General features: G+C 40.5%; 2 protein-coding genes across 9 annotated transcripts in view; both read left to right on the top strand.

Annotated features, from left to right (window-relative positions):
* LOC108276414 (SH3 and multiple ankyrin repeat domains protein 1) overlaps positions 1–8,508 on the top strand; it is a 76,514-nt gene extending 68,006 nt beyond the window's left edge. The window contains exons 24-29 of one of the 8 annotated variants that reach the window (XR_008397638.1): positions 2,438–2,564; positions 2,653–2,861; positions 2,968–5,483; positions 5,604–6,845; positions 7,188–7,385; positions 7,540–7,629. Coding sequence is in view for 4 of the 8 variants with exons in the window: in XM_053684895.1 (XP_053540870.1) it covers positions 2,438–2,564; positions 2,653–2,861; positions 2,968–5,483; positions 5,604–6,845; positions 7,540–7,621 (4,176 nt within the window). In the remaining 4 variants the exon portion in view is untranslated. Of the gene's footprint in view, positions 1–2,437; positions 2,565–2,652; positions 2,862–2,967; positions 5,484–5,603; positions 6,846–7,168; positions 7,386–7,539 lie in introns of all 8 variants that reach the window. The other 7 variants (XR_008397639.1, XR_008397640.1, XR_008397641.1 and 4 more) reach the window with 7 other exon arrangements.
* Positions 8,509–11,798: 3,290 nt separating this feature from the next.
* Positions 11,799–26,573, top strand: zgc:91999 (uncharacterized protein LOC445104 homolog). Its single transcript, XM_053684893.1, has 9 exons — positions 11,799–11,959; positions 12,233–12,389; positions 20,529–20,764; positions 23,091–23,246; positions 23,345–23,520; positions 23,729–23,849; positions 24,001–24,071; positions 25,615–25,694; positions 25,855–26,573. Exons 1-9 carry the CDS (start codon positions 11,924–11,926, stop codon positions 25,965–25,967), a joined length of 1,146 nt encoding a protein of 381 aa, XP_053540868.1. The 5' UTR covers positions 11,799–11,923; the 3' UTR covers positions 25,968–26,573.
* Positions 26,574–27,500: the final 927 nt, after the last annotated feature.

Here is a 27,500-nt window from a genome sequence, read left to right as displayed (position 1 = left end):
GGTTTACATTAGTTTGCCTTCTTATGTATTAATGTACACATTTAAATTTGCAAAAGTGTTTTTTTTTGGAAATGCTCGTACAATCGATTTACGCCTAAATTCATTCATATCCAGATTGGTAACTGAGGTCCATTATCAGTGTTTTCTCATTGCTATTATTACCTTAAAGAGAGAGAGACTGTGAGTAAAAGCTGCTTAACAAAAAATAGAAGCTTTTTTGGTGTAGTTATGGTCAGCAATATCATGTTCTTCTGTGTGTTTGAAAGCAATTGTGTATGATAACATGCTCAGAGTGACAGCAGAGGCAGCAATATAACCTGTTAAACACAACCAAAACGGAGGTACTGTAGTGTAATTTAAGGCAAGCCCAGAGGGTCGGCGTGGTTCAGTACGACACAGTAAGCAAGAGAACCACTGGAGTAAGGAACACGATTAAAAATGAACAGGTAGATGGTATTAGAGGGAAATGTATTTTAATCAGTATTTCGGAAAAGTAAGTGGTGAGGTAACCATCCAATCATACACATGTAGTACTGTAGTGATAATAATCATTATCCTGAGCAACATGCAAAACATGCAAACAGCTGAAGGGTTAGTATTACAAAGTAGTAAGAGAATCAGCAGGAATTTATATTCTGAAAGATCAGAGGCTAATCCACTTTTGTACTTGTTTGTCTCTTTACTTGTCTTTTTCTCACTCTTTCTGTTTTATTTTTATACTTGCTTTTAACACACCAAAATCTTTAAATATCTCATATTTTATGAGATAGCACAGTGGCTTAGTGGTTAGCACGTTTGTTTCACAATACTAGGATTGGGGGTTTGATTCCCGCCTCTGCCTCTGTGTGTGTGTGGAGTTTGCATGTTCTCCCTGTGCTGCAGGGGCTTCCTCCGGGTACTATGGTTTCCTCCCCCAGTCCAAAGACATGCATGACAGGCTGATTGGCGTGTCCATAGTGTGTGAATGTGTATGTAATTGTGCCCTGTGATGGCCTGGCACTCTGTCCATGGTGTACCACGACCTGTGCCCAATGCTCCCTGGGATAGGCTCCAGGTTCCCCGCAACCCTGAAGGATAAGTGGTATAGAAGATGGATGGATGGATCTCATATACAATATATAAATAAAAATAAATCTTATATAAATGCTGATGTTCTTGATATAAATGCTTCAAATAAAATTTCTCATGCAAATAGCTGAAAGCAACATTATTAAACAATACAAGCAAAAGCGACAGAGCCATAGCAAAGACCTTAAACAACTGTCAGTACAGTTCGATAATATGCATTTGGAAAGTTCATGGAACCACAGCTAATCATCCCCAGATCATCTGCCATATAAGATTTCACATACTCTCAGGGTAATTATAAGGAAGCCAACAGATAACTCAAAAGAACTATTCCTCCATTCTAATCACTAATCATCACTAACCTCAATTCCAAAAATAATTTCCTACAGGGATAAATAAAGTACTCTATCTGTCTATCTATCTATCTATCTATCTATCTATCTATCTATCTATCTATCTATCTGTCCTACACATCATGCAGAACATGAACAGAACATCTGCTAAATATGAAGCACAAAGATGCATGTCTAAAAGCATTTAGACTAATCAAATCTTTTGGAACACTAAACTCTGGTCAGTTGAATAAAAAATATAACTCTTTAGCAATATTTAAGCTCATCATGTTTGGAGAAAGAAGGGTCATGTGTAAGAACACCATACCCACAGTGAAGTATAGAGGTGGGAGCGTCATGATATGGGACTGATTCTATGCAGATGGACCTGTGGCATTACACATCATCAAAGGAAACATAAATGGAACTGGAAATGTATTGGGATATATCAGAGAAGAATTTAATTTCATTGGACAAGAAATTGAATTTGGGGTGAAGTGGGTGTTTCAACAAGACAACAAACCCAAATATAAAGCCTAAAAGGTCTTGCATGGCCAATTGCTAGCCAAAAAGGTCTTGCATGGCCAATCTCCTGACTTGAATCCTGTTGAATATTTATGAAGGATTTCAATCAGAGGGACACTTGTAACCATGGGGAATAAAAAAAATTATTTGCCAAGAACAATGGGCCAAATTGACCCACAATGCTGCAAAAAGCTAATTACTTCTTACCATAGTTGTCTTAGTGGCCATCAACACCTATGTAACAAAGTACTAATATAACCACAAATGGTAATACTAGTACTAGTGAATACTTTTTCCCCTATCACTTTCATTTTTAAACATATTTTTATGCTTATGAATACATGTGTATATTGTTCATAATTATAAGTACAAACTCAAAAGTGTGTAAGGGTACATATGTGTATAAATGTGAAGTGGATATTTGCACTGGAGGTATATTTAATAGCAAAAAAATAAAGTGTCCAAATACTTATTTCCCCTGACTATATATTATTATTATTTTTTTTAAACAGCAAAGTTTTGACCAATCAGGAGGTGTTGGTGTGATGTCATCAGGGTCTGGGTATGGTTCTAATTATGCCCAGTTTTCATCAAGCCACACCTCCCAGCATGGGGTGATGCTTCGGCAGAAATCCGTTGGTGAGACAAAATTCAGTCATCCAGCTTACATTTTCTGTGTATTTCATTTTCTTTTACATATCCTTTCATCTCTCTCTTCATATTTTAGGAGTAACTGAGGAGGAAAGGGGACATCTTCACCCCCCTACTATGAAATTATCTCGTAGTTTATCAGTGCCAGGGCCAGATGATATCCCACCTCCACCTGAAATCTCTGCACCAGAACCACCAGTTCCTGTTCACAGGAGACCAGAGCTCATGCACAACAACCCTACTCATCATGCCCAGATGCAGACAAGAGCACCATCCATTCGTCGGGTGAGCAACGTAAATGAACACAATTAAACAGAGCCATTTAGATATTAATATGTTTATTGCTATGTAGTATTTTTTCTTATTTATTATCATATATTTTTTCCCTAAGGTGGATGCTGATCATAGTAGGAGGGGAGGAGCTAAAATAGGTGGTTTAAGGCGTGGTTCTAGCAGTGCTGCACCTCCATCTGACATGCCTGTGGCAATTGCCAGGACAACTGGCCGCCGTGGCGGTAAGGGGCCATTGCTAAAGCAACGTAAGGTGGAGGAAGGAGCAGGGAGATCAGAGAAAAACTCAATTCCAATTCCAACCATAATTGTCAAGGCACCATCCACAAGCAGCTCAGGACATAGCAGCCAGAACAGCAGTGTGGAGGCAGAGGCTTCTCCACAGCTTGAGAATGAAGAGGCAGATCATCAGAGCACAGAATCAATCCCAGCTCCACCCGTAGCCGTGCCTCCAGTTCCACTTATACCCTTCCCTCCAGATGTAGGTGGAACAGCTCAACGTGAAAGAGAGCGTTTTCGTGATTCCCGTCGCAAAAGCACTTCCTTCTTCTACTCCTCTGAAGAGGATGTCCTAGATGAGGCTGACTCTGCCCAGTCTGCTCAGAATGAGCCTGCTCCCAGGCTCCGCCCCTCCAAGTCGATCGATGAGGGCTTGTTCACAAGTGATGCTGCTAGCATGCCGCCTGCCTTTGGACTTCCACAATATGCCTCTCAGCACAACACTACCTTTATTCACCCACTAACTGGAAAAGTTCTGGATCCATCAAGTCCACTAAGCCTAGCATTAGCTGCTCGGGAGCGAGCTCTTAAGGATGACCATCGATCCCGTAAAGAGGAGAGGCATTTTGGCCGCCAATACTCCACTGCTGCTGCTTTCCCTATCCCTCATTCCTCTACCCACAATCCACAGCACCAGTCCTCTTCCTACATGCACCAAGCACAGACTGGCATCTACTTTAGTGGCAGCAGCCCTACATCAACAAGTCACTCTCCTTTGAGTCGACCCCAGAGTCCCCGGATGTTGCGACTGTCTGGTAGTGGGTTAATGACCATGGAAAGGGAGGGAAGAGATGTTCAGAAGGTGCAGTTCACTACCGAAAGAACAAATCAATATCAGACTTATCACCATGAGAGGGAAGGGCATGGAAAAATGTCTCAACAGCCCCCTCAGCATAGACCCCCTTTATTACGCATGGATACTGAAGTGGGTGCTAATGTTACTCGCTATGCTAATCCTGCCCTAGAAACCACCAAAAAGTCAGACACACAGAGAGAAAATAAGGAGGAGGATCCACATGGTGAAACTGGAGGTGGGGTAATGGTTTTGCCACCTCCTGCCCCCTCAGTGGACATAGCCGATGAGTTTGTGTTTGCAGAACCACTACCACCACCCTTACAGTTTGCTAATGGAGTGGACAGGTCAGTACAAGGAGCAACAGTGTACAATCATCATCAACATGAACATCCTCAACAAGAGCAACAACATGGTGGTCATAGTTTACCACAGCATGATCAGCAGCTCCAGAACGCCCCTCTAGACCCACCAACAGAAACTTCCCAGTCTCTACCTGAAATTCATGCCTCAACCTTTCATCCATCTGCCATTGTTCATCCATTTCTCTTCCCCCCTTCTCCTCTAATCCCACCACCCCAGCTCTGTCCCAAACTAGCTCCTGTCAATCCACCCCAATCCATGCAAATGCCACAAAATCACCCCCAGCCCCCACTTGCCTCCCCCCAGGCCGCTGACTCTGCTGCATCCAGTTTGACATCATACGATAGTGAGGTGGCTAATTTAACCCAATCTGCTCTTTCTCCTTCACTTCCATCTCCCCAGATCTTCCCTCTAACTTCCACTCCTTCTGCCCCACCCACTTCCTCAGATCCCGCATCATTGCACAGGCCCCTCCCACTTTTCTACCCACCACAAGATCGTGGTAGTTCTACTCTTACCTATGCCACCATGACAACTGCTGCTGCAGCAACAGCAACTGCTGCTGTAGTAACTGTCACCATGACGACCCCTTCAGCAAGTCGACCGGTTGTTGGTGGTGAACGGATCCGGTCAGAATCAAAGGGTTTTGATTGGCCTGAAGCAGTGGTGGATTCAGGGATTGAGGTACCGGACAATCACAGCAGCAGTGACCATCACACAGAAAGTGTTAGTGGAGAAAGGAGGCATCAAGAAAGACGAGTGAGCACAGAAAGTGGTGGAATAAAGGAAGGAAGAAGAGTGTCCCTGGATTCTTGTCTGTCTGATACGAACCACCAGTTTAAACTGCACAATGACACGCATGCAAAAACTCATACACACAAAATCAAACCTCCACCATCCCCACATGCGAAACCACACCTACATAACACTGCTAAATTGCACACTAATGTGGAGATAGGACGAACAGTGCCATCACTACGGCGACAGACAAGCGCCGCCCCAGGATTCTACCAGCCGGATGAAAAGATGGAGGGAAAAGGCGGTGTGAAGGCACCATCTTTCATGGACAGACGTCTGAACTCTCCCCTTTCCAGTGTAAAGGCCAGTATTATCAGTGAACTCAGCAACAAGCTGCAGCAGCTCGGGGGATGGCAGGGTCAAGGGTCACAGCAGATGCAAAGGTCAGAAATCTTCTGCTACAGATAGTTTTGAAGTAGTCAGCTAAATCGTAAATGGAGCTAGTCAAGGGTTTGTATCCATCTAGACATTATCTGAGATTATCTTATCTTTTTTTCTTGCAGGTTTTCAGAAGACTTGTCTTCATTAATTCCTGCAGGCCATGCACAACTTCTTTCCTCCTCTCAACCTCTTCAGAGATCTATGTCCCCTTCTTTGGCTCCTGTCCCCTTAACTCCTATTAGCTCTAAGCCTTTAGCCCCAACTATAACTCCGAACCCTTTAGCACCAACTATTACCCCTAATCCCTTAGCCCCAACTATTTCCCCTAATCCCTTAGCCCATACCTTGCCTCCTAACCCTTTAACCCCCACTCCATTAACCTCAGCACTCTCCTCTAACCCCTTAACCACAAATATTGTACCAAACCCCATAGCTCCTAGCCTCACCGCTAATCCTGTACCTTCTTCACCTTTGACCCCTGCGTTAACCCCTACCTTGACCCCTCAGGTTCCTCCTTATTCCAACTGGACCCCATCCCCCTCTCCTCTGTCTTTCTCTCACTGCCCTCTTTCTCCTCCCTGCCTGCCCCATGCCCCTCTTTCTCCTCTGTCACTCGCACACCCTCCATTGTCCCCTCCATCATACAGCCACCCTCCCATCTCTCCTATATCCCTCTCTCATGCCCCTCTTTCCCCTTCTTCCGTGTCCTACTCCCCATACCCGACTTCACCAAAGCATCGTGCTAAATATCGTACTAAAGGTCTGGATTTGTTTTCTGCTTCAGAATCAAGACGTTTTGAGGCTCATATCCAGCGGCGCCGTGCTCCAAGTCCTCTTATTTCTTGTTCAGAACGACCACAACCTGGGCCACCACGTCCTTCCTCTCTTCCTCTCTTTCCTTCTACTTCCCTTTATGGATCTCCCTTTGATCTGCAGGCCCCCCTCACTCCCCCATCATCTTCCCATCCACTGGCTGAACATTTCTTCCCTCCAACTCCCCCACTAATGCCCCCATCCTCCCCAGCACCCACTTCAAACCCTTTGCTAGCCTCGCACTCTCTCTCCCCTACACACTTTCTATCAGGTGGCTCCTCCCCTTCCAGTGTAAGCTACCTACCACCTCTCACCCTTCCTCCACCCAATCGGCCTTTTGCATCCAAACCCCTCCCCTACTGGACCAAATATGATGTTGCTGATTGGCTGACCTACCTGAACCTGGCAGAGCATCGTGAGCGCTTCCTAGACAACGAGATTGATGGTTCACACCTGCCATCACTGACCAAGGAGGACTTCCTCGATCTCGGAGTGAGCCGTGTCGGACATCGCATGAACATTGAGCGAGCACTGAAGAGACTGACTGAGAGGTGATGAAAAAAAAAAGAAAAGGTTTACTATGAGTTCAGATAAAGTTGTATCATGTTATTATTATGCAGCTTCTGGAACATGGACACAATCTTCATTGGATAACCTAAAGACTGCACTTGCCAGGTGATGCTATGTGACATAAGCCTAGTGTATGTTGTCACACTAATTAACAGACAACATAAAAAGACAGCAATCTGGACATATTTCATTATTAATGATCAGAGGAAAGCAGACTAGGTTCTGTGAAAATATAAAGAGGAGGAAATACGGCATCTTCCTACAATATAAATAACCTAATAAAACATCTTTATGGCATTTACAGTAAACAGTGTGTTTGACAGAGGGCGTGAGGATGGCCAACCAACCATGAGTGTGCAGAGCAGTATCAGCAACCGTGCATAGATTATCCATCCATACAAAGGTATTCATGAGCATGGAGCAGTGAAACGAGTGTGCAGAGAAACACATGTGAGACAGCACTTCAGACATGCAAGTGCTGAGACATGCACTTCACGTCTACACTTTGCTTGCTCGTTGAGGTACAATTCATGGCACATTGCACTCATTTTTAATGACCACACTTGCTAATACTGCTCTGCATGCTCTGCATACTCATTCTGATCTGAAATTAATTGGTATCGATGCATCTCTAATAATAACGATGATGCAACTTCTTCTCACTCTTCCTTTCAGATTGTCATCTCCATTTTCTGTCTCCACTGTTTCCTCAGAGGGACCGAATGAACGACTGCGAGATGAAGGAGCTCAGAGCTGAAGGATTTACATTACACAGAAAAACAGGGCTCTCAAACAAGTCACTTTTCTCTGCAGATGAACCTAAAAACTCTGACACACACAAAAACAGCAAAACAACCATTTAATATAAAACGTCTTACAATCTGTGCTAAGCTGCTCCAGTGTTTAAACTCAGTGTGATCCACCTGAGAGACTCAACACCTGAGAGTGCCCTCAGCCTTGACGGAGGATGAAAATGCAAGTCTGCTTCCTTGTTCCTAAAATCCTGATTTGATTTTATTTACTCACAGTGATGGCAGCATTTCTCTGTTGCTATGGTGATGTAAAGTTTACTGTAGAAATACAATGCAATGATCTTTATTGTTGTGAACCAGTGTACAGGTAATGTTCATGTCATACTCGTCATTACTCGTGTTCTGATGATGATGAGGATGATGATGAACATTAGCTTTACAATTTTTATTTCTACTCACAATAATGATTATAATAAATGGTAATAAGAATAATAATAAGCATTTAATGGTTAAGTACATAAAATCATTTTCACACTGTAAGGATAATTGGTCTTCCAGATCAGAGAACACCATAAAATTTCCCTTCGGGTGTAGGTTCTCTTCATCTGCTCTCTGTACAACATGCACAGATTTAAGAGTGTGGGAGGTTAGTGCAAAGATCATAAGATAATTTAATTTTATTTAAAAGGAAATAAACAATATTTTAGGACTCAGTAAAAATATAAGAAATTAATAATTACTTGGATATACATTAAATTATAAATATATGATATTTATGCAGAGCTCTATAGATTTATCAGGTATTTCTGTTGCTATGTAAGGATGATGTTTATGATGGAGATAATCTGAGAATAATGATTAAGATGTTTGAATAAATGAGACTTATACTCCATATGTCTGTTTTATGCTTTTTTTAGCCTCCACACCACAAATTTCAGACCATCCAAACCAGGAATTCTTAACTAGGAGCAGCTGCAGAGTGGGAACTGGTCAAATAATAAAACTCCCACTGTGGTTAAAGCTTTAGTGTGTAGGATAGTGATGATAGCAGTAACGCGGAGTCAGTACTGTTTCAAAGGGTTGGGCCTTAAAGAAGAATCACCTTCACATAACCACATGACTTCTCAAGTGGACTTTTCACATGTATGTCATGTATTTTTTATTTTTCACATGATTTAACTGTGTGATTCATTTATTTGTACATGTAGGGCATATGATTTTATTTTTTCACGTGATTTTATTATGCAATTCATTTATTAACATTATATTGCTCACATGATGTCACACGCTTACTTGAAATCATGTGTGCAATTTCAGGGCATAACATGTTGAAATGCACATTCACATGTTTTTCATGTGATCACAAATGACTTATATAATCATATAATACATAGTATGTATTAAGTAATATCATAATATATGTTTTAGACATGAATTGTATGAATCACATGAATCATATGTGATTTTTTTCATGGGTGGTAGGGGGGGGGGATGCTCAGCCCTGATACATCCCATATGCAAAGGGTTGTGATCCAGGTGGGTGTTGGGAAAGGTCTGATTAGTACATGTGCGTGTTGGGAAGGGTCTGATTAGTACATGTGGGTGTTGGGAAGGGTCTGATTAGTACATGTGCGTGTTGGGAAGGGTCTGATTAGTACATGTGCGTGTTGGGAAGGGTCTGATTAGTACATGTGCGTGTTGGGAAGGGTCTGATTAGTCAATGTGGGTGTGGGGAAGGGTCTGATTAGTACATGTGCGTGTTGGGAAGGGTCTGATTAGTACATGTGGGTGTGGGGAAGGGTCTGATTAGTTCATGTGGGTGTTGGGAAGGGTCTGATTAGTACATGTGCGTGTTGGGAAGGGTCTGATTAGTACATGTGCGTGTTGGGAAGGGTCTGATTAGTCAATGTGGGTGTGGGGAAGGGTCTGATTAGTACATGTGCGTGTTGGGAAGGGTCTGATTAGTACATGTGGGTGTGGGGAAGGGTCTGATTAGTACATGTGGGTGTTGGGAAGGGTCTGATTAGTACATGTGCGTCATGTGCGTGTTGGGAAGGGTCTGATTAGTACATGTGCGTGTTGGGAAGGGTCTGATTAGTCAATGTGGGTGTGGGGAAGGGTCTGATTAGTCCATGTGGGTGTGGGGAAGGGTCTGATTAGTCCATGTGGGTGTGGGGAAGGGTCTGATTAGTCCATCTCCATAAAAAATTGTTTAAAAACATGTAAACTCTAAATGGTTATTTGGAACTTGTTCAGAAGTCTTATGAAAACAGCAGTTATCTTCTGTAGCTGTAGCTTTGTTGTCACTGAATGTTGTTCACCAAGTTCTTGGGTTTGCAAATGCACATGGTTTTGTAAGTCCAATCAAACAGATAAATTAAAGACTAAGTTAAGCCTAACCAACCGAGACAAAGGGGTCAAATTTTTACCAGTCGCCTAATCACTTGATGACAGCTGACCAAACCCTGTTTATAGTTCCAAAACAAAGGCTTTCATGGAGTAGTATTTCATACCATGTTTTCCTAGCTCTCGTTTATGATCTTCGTTTGATTTAGTTTGTTTTATTAGTATATTCTTTAATGAACCCCTGCACTTGTATCTGCCTTCGGTTCCATCTTTCTGTCAAGCACAACAATGAAACAGTATGTGCTGATATTTCCAAATGATATGGAGTTAAACTCAACACTTTTATCATGCAAGAGTTTAGTCAGTTAGTTCTTCAAAATTATGAACCTCCTTGTTGCTGCACTCATCCGACCCTCCTGATGAGTTGTTTCCAACTTCATCACCTTTGTCCTTATCAAGACTTCCCTGATGAACATGAGAGGGCTTCCTCTGGGAGCATTTTATGCCATCTTCCAAAAACGCTTGAAGACAGTCTCAGTGTTTATAGTAGACATCTTCACATGTAGCATATACACAGGAAATAGTCACAGTCCTTGCCTATGGGAGGGGGATTTATTCAGTCATATTTGTATGATTCAGATGCACAAAGTTTTAACGATTGCAAGATGACTGCTTATCAGAACTCGAAGATTAACATTCTACATTCCACCACTAAGAGTTTTAACAAAACTTTTAAAACTGATTTAGTTAGTATATTAAATCTTGTCATTCAAAAACAATTATAACTGATTAAGTAACTACATTGAAACACAGTGAATCATATGAAAAGTTTGTAGTGATAATAGTGAGTGTATGTCTTGAACCACAAACTTCTCCTTTAGAGTTAAAGAACATCTTAAAAACAAACATGTGGATTAATGCACAAGCTAGCCTTGACTGCAGCTTAGCCCTGCTGCAAGTGAATATCAGTTTCTCTGTAAATACTGAATCAGACATTAATGAATATAATGATATAAAATACTAGCTGAATGTTTGACAGTTGCATTAATGAATCGAAGAGTTCCTTGGAAAATATTTTGCCTTGTTCTTTCCTTAAATAAATATTATCACAGTTTCCTCAGAAAATGTTATAACAAATGCCATTAAATGGAATGTAAGCAACAGATTCTTTAAAAAAAGAAAGCCCTTACTACAGAAAATATATGATAAAGTCATGGTTTTATTCCTGTAAAATAAGACCATCACTAACACACTGTAGTAGTAGAGCACGTACAGATTACACATATTGCACCAGTGTGTTTATCATGAACAGAGACTATGGCAGTAAGTGGAATGAGGGAATAGTTCGTCTCAGGGAGATTTTCCAGGACAGTTTCTCTGGCTGCTCATTATTGATAAATTAATAACTTTACAATTTATATCCTGAATTAATATATTTCTGTAAAACTTTGTTGTGACAATGTTGTTTGTTAAAAGCACTATACAATAAAAAATTTACTGAATTGAATAGGTAAGTGTGTGTGTGTGTGTGTGTGTGTGTGTGTGTGTGTGTGTGTGTGTGTGTGTGTGTGTGTGTGTGTGTGTCCATGTCCCATATGTGGCAGATTACCAATGGCATGATTGTGATCATGTTTTAAAGAAGCTAAATTAAACTTAATGTGTGTATGTGTGAGAGAGAGAGTGTGTTACAGTTATGTATATGGTGATGTCTGCTGTATGGCAGATGTGTGTGTGTGTGTGTGTGTGTGTGTATGTGTTGACCTTTTGCATGCTGTTTATTTTGGGATGCCTCTGCTGGATAGTGGAATGTTTGGGAGGGGATTCTATTCCTGCTGCCAGATTCCAGCTAACACACACACGCACACACACCCGCAAACACACACACACACACACACTCACCCCTTCGTCCTTTAACTGTCACACACTTCCTTCAGGTGTGTGAAGCTGTAGCCGTGGCAGAGATGCAGGATGAAACCAACAAACTCAGCTTCTGGATGGTGAGAAAACTGTGCTTTAGTTTTACTCTCTCTCTCTCTCTCTCTCTCTCTCTCTCTCTCTCTCTCTCTCTCTCTCTCTGTGTGTGTGTGTGTGTGTGTGTGTGTATTGCTCTTTGTATTCACCAATCATATTATATATAGTATATGTACTGAATATATGATAGTTATGACATTGTAAAGACATTGACAGTTCCAGTTAGGAAATGACCTCTTAATAAAATAGTGTGTGTGTGTGCATGTGTGTGTGCGTGTGTGTGTGTGTGTGTGTTTCAGCCGGGTAACTATATCCGTACAGTGCACAGGACTCAAGATTCATTCCAAGCTTGTGATGCCATTGTGGACTGTTTTAAAGACCGGGCTCGAGTGGAGAAACACTATGCTGAACAACTCAGTGAGTGGAGCAACAAGTGGAAAAAAATAACTGACTCCAGTAAGTACACAATTACACACTACACACACTACACACTTTTTCTTACACCTTGTTGCTGTTAAAGACTGGATTGTGATTGGACAGAAGGTGTTGATTAAACAGCAGCTCTGACAGTAGTGCTAAATCACAGCTTTATATAGATGAACTTATTCTAATACTTTATCGTTTCTATAATAACAAGTAATTCACACAGACTTATACGGTGGATACTCCACCTAAAAGGATTTAAAAATGTGTAATCCTTGATGTGATGAGGTTTTCGGTGAGGAGACATTTATTTATTATTTATGGAAGGAGTTTCATTTAACTTTAAGTTTTCTGTCATCTTCAGGACAGAGGAGTTTATGCTTTGTGGTTTCTCAGAAACATGCCAAGTTGTGTTTTTTTTTTTTTTTTTTGTCTTATTAACTTCACAACATAAGAGACAACAGAATGAAAAAAAGATGACTTTTTCACTAGAGGAACTCCTGAAACTAAATGACAACTTACTACCAGAATTAACACACGTTTTTCTATGTGAAGTGGACTATTTGCCTTTAGCTCACCAATCGAAGGTAAGCAAAGATGCTCTCCGGAAAACATGCTCACACAGGCGGTATAAAGGCAAGCGAGGTGGCTCATTAGCTCATTGGCAGCAAAAAGACATCTGGACTTCACTTCCAGTGCTTTGCCTCTCCAAGGTGTGATCCCTTGCTAACGAGATAGATTAGCTTGCACTACTTGTAAGATCTAACAAGGACTTTGCTTGCCTCTCAGCATTCTACCTCATAGAATCATGGCTAAACCAAAGCACACCTGAAGCAGCTATTCACCTTACAGGATAGGGACACTGGTGGCTCAACTGTTAAGGCTGACCAGAATGGGTTACTGAACAGAAAATTGGGGGTTCAAGTCCGAGCACTGCCAAGCCCTTAAACCAGCCCATATCTGCTCCAGGGGCACCATATCATGGCTGACCCTGCACTCTGATACCACCTTCCTAACAAGCTGCAATATACGAAAAAAGAATTTCACTGTGCTGTAATGTATATGTGACAACTAAAGGCTTCTACTATCAGCTGTTCAGAGCGGACCAAAACAACACACTGTTTGATAAGTCATGTGGAGGTGGCATGTGCTTCTACATTAACAACAGCTGGTGCACCGATGTTTCCTCAATTTTAACACTCTTTTCCTCAGACCTAGAAGCCCTTTTAATTTACTATAAACCCGTTTGCCTACCAAGCAAATTTCATTCAGTGATCCCGGTTGGAATCTAGATTCCACCTCAGGCTAATCAGCACAGCAGCAACTGGCTGATCGCATTCATTATCTGGAAAATAAATTTCACAAGTGTGATTTTTCTGTTTGGTGATTTCAATCACAGTTACAATCAGCTGATCAGCTGCCCCACTCAGGAGGAAAATGACCCTTGACCATTTACACACCACCATAACAGTGGCATTCCATCATTTTTTCCATGCACCTCTTGGTAACTCGGACCATACTATGATCATACTCATACCCACATATAAAAAGAAACTTGAGCATCTAAGCCCACTAAAACAATTAGCCAGTGCTGGAAGGTTGAGGTCATGAGGGCCAAACACTGAGAGATTGCCTGGACTTTACTGAATGGGAGTCAATGGGAGGCTGGTGTAGCAGAATTGATAAGTATACAGATACAGTTACATCCTACAGCTGCTTTTGTGAAGACATGTGCCTCCCTAACATGACCACTGTGAAGTACAATATTGACAATCCATGCTTCACTAAAGAACCGAGGGTGCTCATATAAAAAAAAAAAAGACCAGGCCTTCAGATCTGGTAACAAGTCCACTATTGAAACTTGAAACAGCAGTTTAACAGTGCAAGTTTATGATCAACTTAATGATATAATCATCAGAGTTATTGCTGAATTCATTACAGTTTTAACATTAAGTCCATTATTTTGACGTTATCAACTGTTCAATGATGGAGAATTGAGTGCAAAGCTGTTCATAGCAATAGCCGTCTGAAGCCATCTTCATGGTTTCTAAGTGGGACCATCCACAGTAATCTCATTGATCTTTAGGCTGTCCATGTAGGGCCATCCTCAGCAGCAGTACACCCTTTATACCAGTGATTGCACCACAACAGAGAACTCCATCAGAATCAAGTTCACAGATAGCACAACTGTAGGGGGTCTCATCTACAGCAATGATTAGACTATCTATAGAAATAAAGTAGACCATCTTACAGCATGGTGTGCCCATAACAACCTTGAGCTGGATGCTGCCAAGATGGTTGAAAAGCTGGTTGACTTCCAAAAGCATCCATTTGCCTGACAATCAAAGGCTCAGCTGTAACCAAGGTTGAGTCTTCACTATCTTCACCAACTCAATGATATGGGCCAACAACATAACTCAAGAAACCACAACAAAGACTGTTCTTTTTTCAATAACTCATGAAGCTCAATGTCTCAATATCTCAACTGGTCCTGAAAAGATTTTACTCAGCCATCATACAAAGTGTACTCACTAGCTCCTTCACAATCTGGTTGCCCCCTGTCTCTTCCAGCCACAAGACCAGACTGCAGTGAGTGGTTCACTCGGTGGAGATCATTGGCTGTAAACTCTCCAAAATCTCATGTACTGTCCCTCAGTGGTGGAATGAACTTCCAACCTCAATCCAGACAGCAGAATCCATTACTATCTTCATAAAACAGCCAAAGACCCACCTGTTCCGTGAACACTTATCTAACCCTATGTCCCTATTAAAAAAATCCCCAAAAATCTGTACTACTTTTCCTTGACCCTGTGCACCTTGCTCCTCTAGAACTCAATTATAAATCTTGTATGGTAGCACTACTTGTATTGTTCTCCACTTGTTACGTCACTTTGCTTGTATTTCCTCATTTGTAAGTCACTTTGGATAAAAGTCTCTGCTAAATGAATAAATGTAAATGTAAAATCTAATTATACACCATCAGTGCAAAAAGGTGCAAAAAGGAGGGCAAAAAGGTGGACAGTAGTGCATCAAATGGCACCTAGGTATAGGTAGACCAGATATATTCCAATAATAAACAAGTGGACTGTGGTGTAGAAGTGATGTGGACGAGGTCCTTCTCTGTTGCCTCTCTCCAGCACTTGGGCACTGAGTAGAGCACTGCCTTACAATGATATTGAGGTTGATGATATTTTTCGGTTCTGCCTGGGACCAAGGGGGAAATGTGCAGCTCCTGATGCTGTCGGGCCAAAAGCTACACTCACTCAGCATCTTAAATTAACGTGGTAAACTACTGGGTCTAGCTTCTCTGTGATGGTGTGAAATTCTTTTCTTCAAATATTACCAGGAAGCTGTGGTGAGAACACAAGGTATGCCATGATACAGTACCCTGGAGCAGAGATGGATAAGGGTATTGCTCAAGCTGGGGCTTGAACTCATAATCTTCAGTTCAGTGGTCCAGAGGTTTAACTGCTGACCCACCACTTCCCTGTAGGAGTTTGTTGGTCCACTACTGTATGTGCTGGGCCTCATGAATGATTCAACAGATTATATTCTCTTTTGCTGCATTTACTCCTTAGCGATGTCTGCCAGGTCCTTGAGTCTTTGGTTAAATGGTGTCTCAAAGATAGGGAAGCAGAAAGGTCTAGCTACCAGTCCACCATTCTGGTACAACTAGCAACAGGGTGTATCATAAAAGTTCCATCAGGTTCATCCCCAGATGTTCAAAGGGCACCTCTGTGATGGGAGCCAGTGGAGAATTCCAGGTGGGAACAAATTCCCAAAGTTCCTCAACTTTGTATCCATTTAGGAACAATGACATTGACCACAAATGTACAGTGTGGTTTGCTTTTCTCTTTGTGATCCCCTAATTGTGTGTTTGGATTCTTGTGTTGATTTTAGAGTGTTGCACCAGCAGCAGCTCAGTGGGCTCAGCACTGGTGTGGGAGTAAAGTGGAGTTCTTCACTGGTTTTCTGCTTTTAAAACTCTTCTTTGTTTCAAACTCTGCTGAAACAAATTATTAAAAGGGATGATTTTTTTAGTCTGCATACTATCTTAAACACTATTCGGACAGGACTAGTTTTACAATTCTTATCACCCAACGTCTGTGATTCCATTCGCATTGATTCGGACAGGACTAACATCTCCACGTTTATTACAGTAGTGGGAGTGTCTGTTTTGTACATCTGGGCGTTGCAGAAGATCACATGCTCTGGATGTGTGCATTCTGCGCATAAGTACTTTTAAATTTAAAAAGTAAAATTAATTAATTAATTAATTTAATTTGAATTTATTAAAATGACTTATTAAAAAACTTATTAAAATAAACACATGATTTTATAGAACTGGCTGCTTATAATAAACCCACTGAAATAGACGTGATTACTTATATAATTAAAACATGATGTAATTGAGTGCAGAAATGAAGGTGAATAATCACCTGTCACTAGTGTTACAGCGACCAGTCTTAACAATTTACATAATATGGCTCTTCTTGTTGATTTTATTTTTTATTTCTTTGCCGGGTACCAAAAAACATCTACATCCATACTGAATTGCACGCAGCAAGCAGAAAACGCGTGCGTAAAAGCTTCTATAGTAGTTCACGTTGGCCAAAATACACAAGGAAAAGCGTGGTGAAAAAATATTATTGGCAGTCACAGACATTCGCATTCAGACGGGATTAGATTTCTCAGAGGATCACCGAGTTAGCCAAAAAACAGGTAGGTAATTTGATCTGGAATTTTACAGCGGTTCTGTGAGAAAAATCGCAAAGTATGTCTGTGAAACACGAATTTCTCTAACGTCCCCCCAGAAAACTAGTCCCGTCCGAATACTGCTTTAGACGTTCCTATATTTTCAAGTATGGTTGATATCCTTTGTGATGAACAATGAAGTGTGAGCACCTCTGATGACTGATAACTAGCAGCAATGAGAAACAGCCAATAAGAGTCTGAGAGGAAATCAAATTAATCTGCAGTAATGTGCAGCAGATCCCTGAATCCAGTTTATTATCCATCTATATGTGTGAGAGTGAGCTCACACAATCTATATCCTATATCTTAAAATCTATACAGTGAATTTATATATTTCTGTAAAGCTGCTTTGGGAAAATTGTTAAAAGCGCTATACAAAAAAAATGAATTGCATAGAATTGAGCGAGTGCTAGTGAGTATGCACAATAATAATAATAAAATTATAATAATGATAATAATAATAATAATAATAATAATAATAATAATAATAATAATAATAATAATAATGTTTCTATAAGAAATTATTTGTCATGACATACCCACCTAGTTCTTGTGAACAGAAAAATAAAAACAAACATGGCATGATTTCCAGTGATGGACAGTATAAACATAGCATTGTTTATTATCATTGTACCTCCAGTTCTCTTTGCAGAACAGACAATCCTCACTGTCCACATCACAACCAATCCTTCATCCACATCTTCACTCTTATTTCTCTATATTCTTTTTTCTGTAGAAGAAACATGCAGGTAGATATGTAGATATGATAGACAGCGTTCACATGTTTTGTTTTGTTTTTTGTTGAGAAACCAGGATTTGGGTATCATGTGCACTTTAGGAGATATCTAGTTGGTGTAGTGTGTGCCTCACTCACATCTCATCTGAGTGATCGTGTAGTGTGTTCACTGCAACATCCACCAAATATCACACTGCATGTTATAAAAGTTGTAGAGTCTGAGTGGTACAGTGATTCTGAAAAGAATTATATTAATCCCACATTTTAGTAGTCCGTCCTCTATCTGATAGAGATAATTGCACAGGTATCACCTTGGACAAGAGTCACTTATAGGGCATGGTGTGCACCTGTGTGTGTGTGTGTGTGTGTGTGTGTAGTTTTGCCACTGGATCATGGCGATCACCGGGAAGTGAAAGTGAGGCCGATGCTGCACAAGTCTTCCTCACTTTAATCCAATTCACATGCAAGTCGAGTTCCAGTTTGTGTTCTCCATAGTGGAGGCAGAAATGGAAACTTCAGTCTTCATCAAAATCGACGGACAAACTCCTGTGTGTGCATGTGTGTGTGTTTGTGTGTGTGCGTGTGTGTGTGTGTGTGTGTGTGTGTGTGTGTGTGTGTGTGTGTGTTTAAAATGACAGGGTTTTGTGATATAAAAAAAAATTAAACCAAGATAAATCATATTAGGTCTTTTGCCACTTATGTGATATAGAACCAACAAAATGTAGGTGAAAAACAACTAGAAATGTTTTAGGAAACCCCCCCCAACTGATTGCATAAGTGTGCACACCCTGTTAAAATGGGGCATGTGACTGTCCTCACAATTAACAATCACATTCAAATTCATGTTCAAAAGTAATTATTATACAGCTGTAATCAATGAGGTGATTCTAATTAACCCCAAATAAAGATCAGCTGTTTCTGTAGGATTTTCATGACACCTTCTTGGTTTTATCTGACTGCAGAAGCCAGACCTCAGTTCATATGAACAGTTATGCTATGATAGCTTTAACACTACAATTACTACAAACAGTTTTACACTCGTGTCTCCATCAGTGAACAGTGGAGAAGTTCAACAAAACAGACAACAAAACAGAAACTGTGATGAATTTCCTGGATACACAACTGCACAATTTGAGCATGTAGTATTAGCACATTTATAGAAGGGGTGTATTTATTTATAATCACACTATCCGGGGTCACCCAGATGAGGACGGGTTCCCTTCTGAGTCTAGTTTCTCTCAAGGTTTCTTCCTCATATCGTCTCAGGGAGTTTTACCTCACCACCGTCACCTCTGGCTGCTCATTAGAGATAAATTCATACATTTAACATCTATATCCTGAATTTATATATTTCTGTAAAGCTGCTCTGGGACAATGTCCACTGTTAAACACGCTGTACTAATAAAACTGAATTGAATTGGTTGGTCCACAAAGAGCTTACAAAGCATGTACAGGATCTCACTAATTTAATGTATTGATCAGGAGAGGGGTACAAAAGAATTGCCAAAACATCAGATGTTTTGTACCATGAAAAACTGTGAAGGCCATCATCAAGAAGTGGAGAAATTGGGGCACCACAGTGATGTTACCAAGAACAGGACATCCCTCCAAAATTATGAAAGGACAAAACTAAAACTTACCAGGGAGGCTGCCAAGAGACCTACAGCAATGTTAAATGAGCTGCAGGAACATCTGCCAAGTACTGCTCACTTCCTGAATGTGACAACAATCTCAATCTCAATCTCTATTCTTCACATGTCTAATCCTAACCCAAACCCTTTCTCATGATAAAAAAAAAACAACCTTCCAAGTCTGTCCACACTTTGACAAAATTTTATAATATATATCTGATGAGACCAAGGTAGAAATTTTTAGAGATAAGGATATGTTTAGTGCAAAACCAAGACAATTTATCACCAAGTGTAGCATGGTGGTGGCAGCATCATCCTATGGGGCTGCTTCTCTTTTAGCTGGGACTGGATAGAGGGAATCATGGATAGCTCCAAATACCAATCTAATACCAGTGATAGTCACACAACCTGCAGACCTTTTTCAGACAGCTATAGACAAAACACAAATCCAACTCAACAAAGGAACTTCAGAATAAGAAGATAATTTTTTGGAACAATCCAGTCAGAACCCAGATCTAAATCCTATTGAAAACCTGTGGAATGATTGAAGAGGGATGTGTATAGGAGATCTCCTCACTATCTGATAGCTCTGGGGCAGTTTTGCAAGGAAGAGTGGAATATAATTGACAAATGAAGATGTGCTAATTTGGTAGACTCACCCAAAAACACTGAGTGCTGTATTACAAGAAAAATAAGCTTTTACAAAGTATTGGTTAAGGGGTGTGCAAACTTATGCAACCAGGTTATTGTAAGGTTTCCCCCCACTAAAATGTTTCTATTTGTTGCTCACTTGCTTGTTGTAGGTTGCTATATCACATTAAAGGTGGAAAAAGTTCTTTATCTTGGTTTAATTTTTTACATCACAAAAACCTGCACTTTTAAGATGAGTGTGTAAACTTTTTTAAAATAAACTTTTTATATCCACTCTATGTCTGTACTCTACATGCTTACTATACAGTACACACTATGCTCTCTCTCTCTCTCTCTCTCTCTCTCTCTCTCTCTCTCTCCCTTACTCTCTCTGTCTCTCTTTCTCTGTTTTTATTTTAGGACCTATGTATGGTTCCCTCTTGAGGGCATGGCAGTGTTTTTTCTCCTCCGCTGAGCGTCTGTCCATTCTGCACACATCCATCTCTCACTCCCTTGTTTTGGAGGATGGACAGCACATTCGTTCCTGGCAGAAGGATGCATTTCAGAGGAAGATGTTTTGTGGTTTTCGTGAGTCACATAACCTGAAACGAGAGTTTGCACGTGCTCAGAAGCCCTGGATCAAAAAACACAAGAAGGTGAAAAAAGGTTCCAAACATAAGAATGTGATATCTGATACACCGAGACTCTGTCCCTACACATATTTAGATATCTTATGAAAAAAATAGGGTTTTTTCTGTGTTTTTGCTTCCTGTTCACATGAAAATGGCATTTTGTGTCACTGAAAACAAAAGTCCACATAGATGGAGAAATGTTAAAACTCTGTGTCCAGCGTGTGTTATGAATGTGCTAGGACTCGGTTTATCGAAGCTGCTGATCAGGTTGTTTTTCTGCTGTTATTTGCTATTTCATACCATGTTTGCAGTTTAACTTAACTATTTTAATTATTACATGCTTTCTTTATCAATATTATTGTGCAATGCTCTCTGTTATCAGTAACTTCTGATTGGTTAAGAGACCACTGCTGACTCAGCATTGAGTGGTGACGACATTATAATATAATAGTTCTGTTCAATTCAATAAAATTTTGCCACAAAGCAGCTGTACAGAAAGTTTGGATATAAAATCTAAATTCAAACTGATCCCTAATGAGCTAGCCAGAGGCGATGGTTTCCTGAGGAAAATGCCTGGAGACGATATGAAGAAGAAAACCCGAGAGGAACCAGACTCAAGATGGAATCCAGGGTAGTGCGATTATGAATAAGTCCACTTCTATAACTGTATAATACAGAGTCAAGCAGTGCTAAGTGTGTTAAAAGAAACTTGAGTATGATCATCATTAGAGATTTAAGTTTAAGTTATCAACTGTTCAATGATTTGGACTTAGCAGTTGCAGTCTTTAGGTTATACACAGACAAACATCCACAGCCATCTTTAGGGTGTCTGTGTGGTTCCATGCAAGGTCATCTTGAACAGAGTGATTTTCAGGTGATGAAATCTCCAATCAGTAGTAGGACATCAGGATGGATCTGGCAGGTCCAGAGGGCAGAAGGAAACAGGATCATTGGCATCTCAGGAGTATCACGTGTAGCTCAACAGAGAGAGATGTGGGGGTTGATTGTTAGGTATGCTCTTGTACTGTAATGGTTTAATAAGATATACATTGTTGGCTAATTTTAAAACCAGGACTCCACCAGGACTAGCTATGAAAGCATAATTAAATGGATCCTCCATGGTTCCTCTCCCTGTAATTAGTGACTGTGCCAGCTCCAGCTCAGGATCAGCCTCTACAAAGATTACAGATGATGCCAACACCTGCAAAGTCACAATCGTCACAATCACAAGCTCAGCATGTGTTGCTCCTGCGGTAGAAGTGGACCTGACCTGTTCTGCTCTCCGGGCTGTCCTGGACCTGGACTGAGGATGGCCCCATATGGATAGCCTGGGAACACACACTACTACAATTGATGCAGTAATTTTTGGTGCTGTGTCCTGGGACTGTGGTTGCGGTGAGGGTTTTGGGACTGCAAGTGCACAAACAGACTTTGCACTCAGGTCTCCATCGGTGGACAGCTCATGACTTCAATGGAATAGACTTCATGTTGAGACTGTGGTGAATTTCCTGATTATGCAGTTGCACTTTTTGTTTTATCATGTAGCAACAGTTATAGAAGGGGTGTATTTATTTATAATTGCTCTATCTGGTGTCACCCAGATGAGGACAGGTTCCCTTTTGAGTCTGGTTCCTCTCAAGGTTTCTTCCTCATATCGTCTCAGGGAGTTTTTCCTCACCATCATCACCTCTGGCTGATCATTAGAGATAAATTCATACATTTAAAATCTATATCCTGAATTTATATATTTCTGAAAAGCTGCTCTGGGACAATGTCCACTGTTAAACATGTTATACAGATAAAACTGAACTGAATTGAAGAAGAACTAAAAGCCAGAAGGTAACAGAGCCATGAGGGCACTCTGGGACATACATACTCAACAAACATCAGTTTACATTTTTCTAAGTATTGCGATTATCATCAGCTATCAGTGCCTTTAGAACTAATTTCTTACTCACTGAAAAGAGTAGCTGAGTGGCCAATAGAAATTAGTTTTCTACCAGTTGTTTCATTTCCTGTCTTTCTTGTAAAAAAAAAAAACTTGCATTTTCATATATGATGGACAAAAATCTTAGAACCTGCAGCTGTTGATACTTTGTTAGCAAAACCTCAGCTAATTTATTTACTGTGTATCATAAATTTGTCTAGAGTTATCACACACATGCCTATTTTTGAACACTGTTTTGAACCAAATAAATTATACATGAAAAATAGGACCAAAGTAGAAAATGTAGTTAAAGACAAGACCTTAAAAATGCCAATGTTCTATTAGGGACAGTAGCTAGGATTGGTGACGGCAGATGGTAATTTACTGTTCCTAACACTGTGCAACGTGTGTGTGTGTGTGTAGCTGGAGAAAGCACGGCGGGCCTATCATAAATTGTGTCAGAAGGAGCAGAATGTGTTGAATAAAGAATGTCAGGCCCGAAACAATGTCAACAAAAATGGACACACACTCGTCAAGATCCAGCAGGCCAAGAAGATTGTGGGACAGGACAGAGAACATGTGAGACACACACACACACACACACACACACACACACAGGATGATAGTGATGGTGATTATGATGATGATGATGATGATGGTTGTTTATATATGTGTAGGCACGTGAACACTATGTGAAGGTTCTGGACGATCTGATTGGCTACACGCCACGCTACATGGAGGACATGGAGTCAGTGTTTGACCAATCACAGGAGCAGGAAAGAAGGAGGATCAGCTTTCTGAAAAACACTCTGCTGTCCATACACACACATCTGGACATCACCAACAACCACAGGTATCTAAAAACACTGTGTGTATGTGTGTGTGTGTTTATTACTTACTTAATGTATTAGAATATGAATCTGTGATTTATAGCTGCACTACTGTCAGCGCTGCTGTTATTTAAAATAAATCAATACCTTCTGACCAATCACAATCCAGAATTATGAGATAGTCTTCATAAAGAAGGAGACACGACTGGTCTATGTGTTTGTGTGTTTCAGTGTGAAGGCTGTGTACAGTGACCTGCTACATGCTCTCATGTCAATCAACGAGCAGGATGATTTACAATGGTGGAGAAACAACCATGGCCCAGGAATGAACACACAGTGGCCCACACTACAGGTGTGTGTGTGTGTGTGTGTGTGTGTGTGTGTGTGTGTGTGTGTGTGTGTGTGTGTGCGTGTGTGTGTGCGTGATACACCTGGTCCAGAATGAGGCTTGACAACAAGGCTTGTAATGGTGTGTGTGTGTGTGTGTGTGTGTGTGTGTGTAGGAGTGGGTTCCTCCATGTAAGAAGCAGAAACATATAAAGAAACCAAAGCCACAGGTTGAGGAGGGAAAAAGGTAAGAGCATCATCATCATCATCATCATCATCATCATCATCATTGGAAACAGAGAGCTATAGTCAGAGCTGGTCGTCCAAACCAGCTTCACTCAACAGATTCAACCTTTAATTCCTAAAAATAAATGTGGGATAGAAAATGTGGAATGAAGAGTGGAAAATATGAATGAAAAATAGACTAATACAATGATATATGAATGAGAACATGGCAGGCTTTGAAATCAGTCTAATAGGAGTCTAGTACATTTCTAGTACAGTGGATTTATAAAAAGTTTACACACCCCAGGTTTTTGTAATGGAAAAAATTAAACAAAGACAAATCAGCTTTAATGTGATCTAGCAAGCAAGAAAATTCAGATGAAAAACAAATAGAAAGATTTTCAGAAAGTAAAAAAAAAATTAAAAAATCAAAGTAACAATAAGCTTGTTGCCATTAATAATGGGTCATGTGACTGTGCTCAGAATTCACATTAAACTGGTTCTGGGTCATTAATTCGACTGGTCAAGCGGCGTCTGTAGAGTGCCACACTGGGATTTCACTGTGTATCACTCCACTCATCTGTTTTCAGCGTGTAAATAAGAGGTCCATCACCATGTAAAACTCCACTTCCTGGTTTAAAACCTTTACTGCAGTAGAGTTAGCGATATCATCAGCAGACATGGCAAATGATACTTTTCAGGAGTATAACTTTTGGCTTATTTAAAATATGAAAGCTCGTCAGATGAAAAGGAAGAAGGGACACCAGTTTTACCGGAAGCACCTTTAATGAGAATGTACACACATGCTCCATCTTCTCCAGTTGTTGATGATGGTTTTCACGGTGTTCCATGGTACATCTAATGTTTAGGAACGGTTTCTGTACCCCTCTCCTGATCCATACCCTTCCACAATGAGATCCTGTACAGGCTTTGTAAGCTTTTTTGTCTGGACCTTGGCTTCAGCAGTCAGATGAAACCAACAATACTGTAAGAAAATCCTACAGAAAGTCTTTTTTTGGCGTTAATCAGAATCACATCATTGATGACAGGTGTATAATTACTTTTGAACATGAGACTGAACGTGATTAGTTTATTCTGAGCACAGTCACATGACCCATTATAAAAGGCTTATGCAACCAGGTTATTGTTTTTTTTTTTTTTTTTCCTCTTAAAAAGTTCCTATTTTCACTTGAATGTTGTTGGTTAGAAAAAGATCTGACATGTCTATCCTGGTTTAATTTTTTAAACCTGCAGTGTTAGCATGAGTGGATAAACGTTTTATATCCACTGTATACTGCTGCAGGAATAGTCCTAGTTGAAAATGATTGGACCTTAAAATAAAAATAGCACACACACACACACACACACACACACACACACACACACAAATGAACTTAAACGCAAGGCCAGAATTTGGCGTGACTGAGACACGTGTCTCTGAAGTACTTGGTGAACCACACCCAAGTCTGTTATGTAAAATTTCAGTATTAAATCCACACCATGCATGAATTCAATTCTGAATACGGCTCTATGACAGGAACTGTAAAGACATTTCTCTCTCTCAGTGTAATGATTGGAGGAGTGCGTGTTCGAGCTCTGTACACTTACACTGGGGAGGCTGAGGATGAGCTGTCATTCAAAGCAGGTGACCATACTCACTTCATAAGTGGCCACGCCCACACCTCTTCCTGGATTATAGAATTATAAATGAGCAAACCAATAGAGAAAATAATTTATCTCCTTTTCAATCTGTGTGTGTGTGTGTGTGTGTGTGTGTGTGTGTGTGTGTGTGTGTGTGTATGAAGGCGAAGAGTTTCTGAAGGTGGAGGATGAAGATGACCAGGGCTGGTCTCGTGGAGTTAAAGAAGGGGGAGTGGAAGGCTACTATCCAGCCAATTATGTTCTGCCAGTGCAGTGACATCATCACTATGCACTGTTACTGACATCACAAAGGGGGCAGGGCTTATGCTGTGGTGTGTGTGAAGGTTGTTATGGAAACTGTCAATCAAAATTGATCATTGAGTGCTTCAATGAGTCTCGGAAGTTTATTAGCATCTGTAAACACACACAGATACACACACACACACACACACACACACACACACACACACACACACACACACACACACACACACACACAGGCGCTAGCAGTAGGTGATAATGAACAACAAACTAATTTATTAGTGTGATTTTGTGGTGTTTTAGTGTTATAATTTAAACAAATTATATTAATCTAAATACACTGAATCTTGATTAATATTCATTAGTCAGAATTATCATGATATTCAAAAGGGCTCTAATGAATTCTACTATAAAAACCACACACACACACACACACACACACACACACACACACACACACACTCAGATTATAAATTCTCGCTGCCCCCTGTTGGACACAATGAGCATTTGAACTTGTGTTAAACTGAAATAATGGTGAGATGTTTCATACATTTCTCCTGAAAGTTCTTACAGTGCCTTTACTGTTTTATTAGTTCTGTTAAATAAATAAAGGTCACACTTCTCTCTGTCTTAACCCCAACCCACACACACAAGTTTTCTTAATGAGGAAATTATGTCATGAATCTAAACAAAACATAATTAATACAGTCGCTCGGGTTTTGTTTGATTGCAGAATTTAATGCAAAATCAAGCAAACATTGCAATATTCAGAGTATTTTCAGAATGACTGCAGACTGTCCGCAGATTTGGGCCAAGACACATCGTATGACATCATCACACCGTGCGTTCAGCCAGACCTCTTCCATTCACATGCATGAACATGAGTACAGCTGAAAGGTCTCATTTACCAACAAACATCACTGTGAAAGACAATTTTGTGCAATTGTGATTTCGCCAATTAAAGAAAAATCCTGTACAGACTGATTATATTAAGGAGGAGAAACTAGTGAAATTTTAAACATGTGATTGTAAAGAATGGAAAGATTACTGCACAACCGTGACTGCGGCGTTCCAGTACAGAGTGGGCTTGTCAGAGAAGCAACCATCAGGCCAAGGGTAACTCTCTACTTGACACTACCTCCATTGTGCTTAACATTCTGCTTGATGGTGTTCTCAAGGTTATCAGAACCTATTTAGACATGTTTATTTAGACATGTTTGTTTAGACATGTTTGCTGTGTCTCCGGATGAGCTTTCATATGGATTTTACATTAATGGTTTTCTTCTCACCACACTTCCATAAAGTCCAGCTGTGTGGAGCATCCAGGCTGTGATTGTCCTGTGAATAGCTTCTCAGTCTTGTGGATCGCTCCAGATTCTTCAGAGATACCCGTGTCTTCTCGGAGATGTGAACTGCATGCAGGCGATTTTACTAATCTGAATGAGGAGCTTAGAAAAGCCACTTCACCAGCTCTGAATATGAGGAACTTTCCCAGCATAAATATACTCTTATCTTTTGGACTTAAATCACTTATTCTGAATATGTTTTA

Source organism: Ictalurus punctatus, chromosome 1 (assembly GCF_001660625.3).
Source record: "Ictalurus punctatus breed USDA103 chromosome 1, Coco_2.0, whole genome shotgun sequence".
NCBI classification, from domain to species: domain Eukaryota; kingdom Metazoa; phylum Chordata; class Actinopteri; order Siluriformes; family Ictaluridae; genus Ictalurus; species Ictalurus punctatus.
This window is presented reverse-complemented; position numbering and strand designations above follow the sequence as displayed.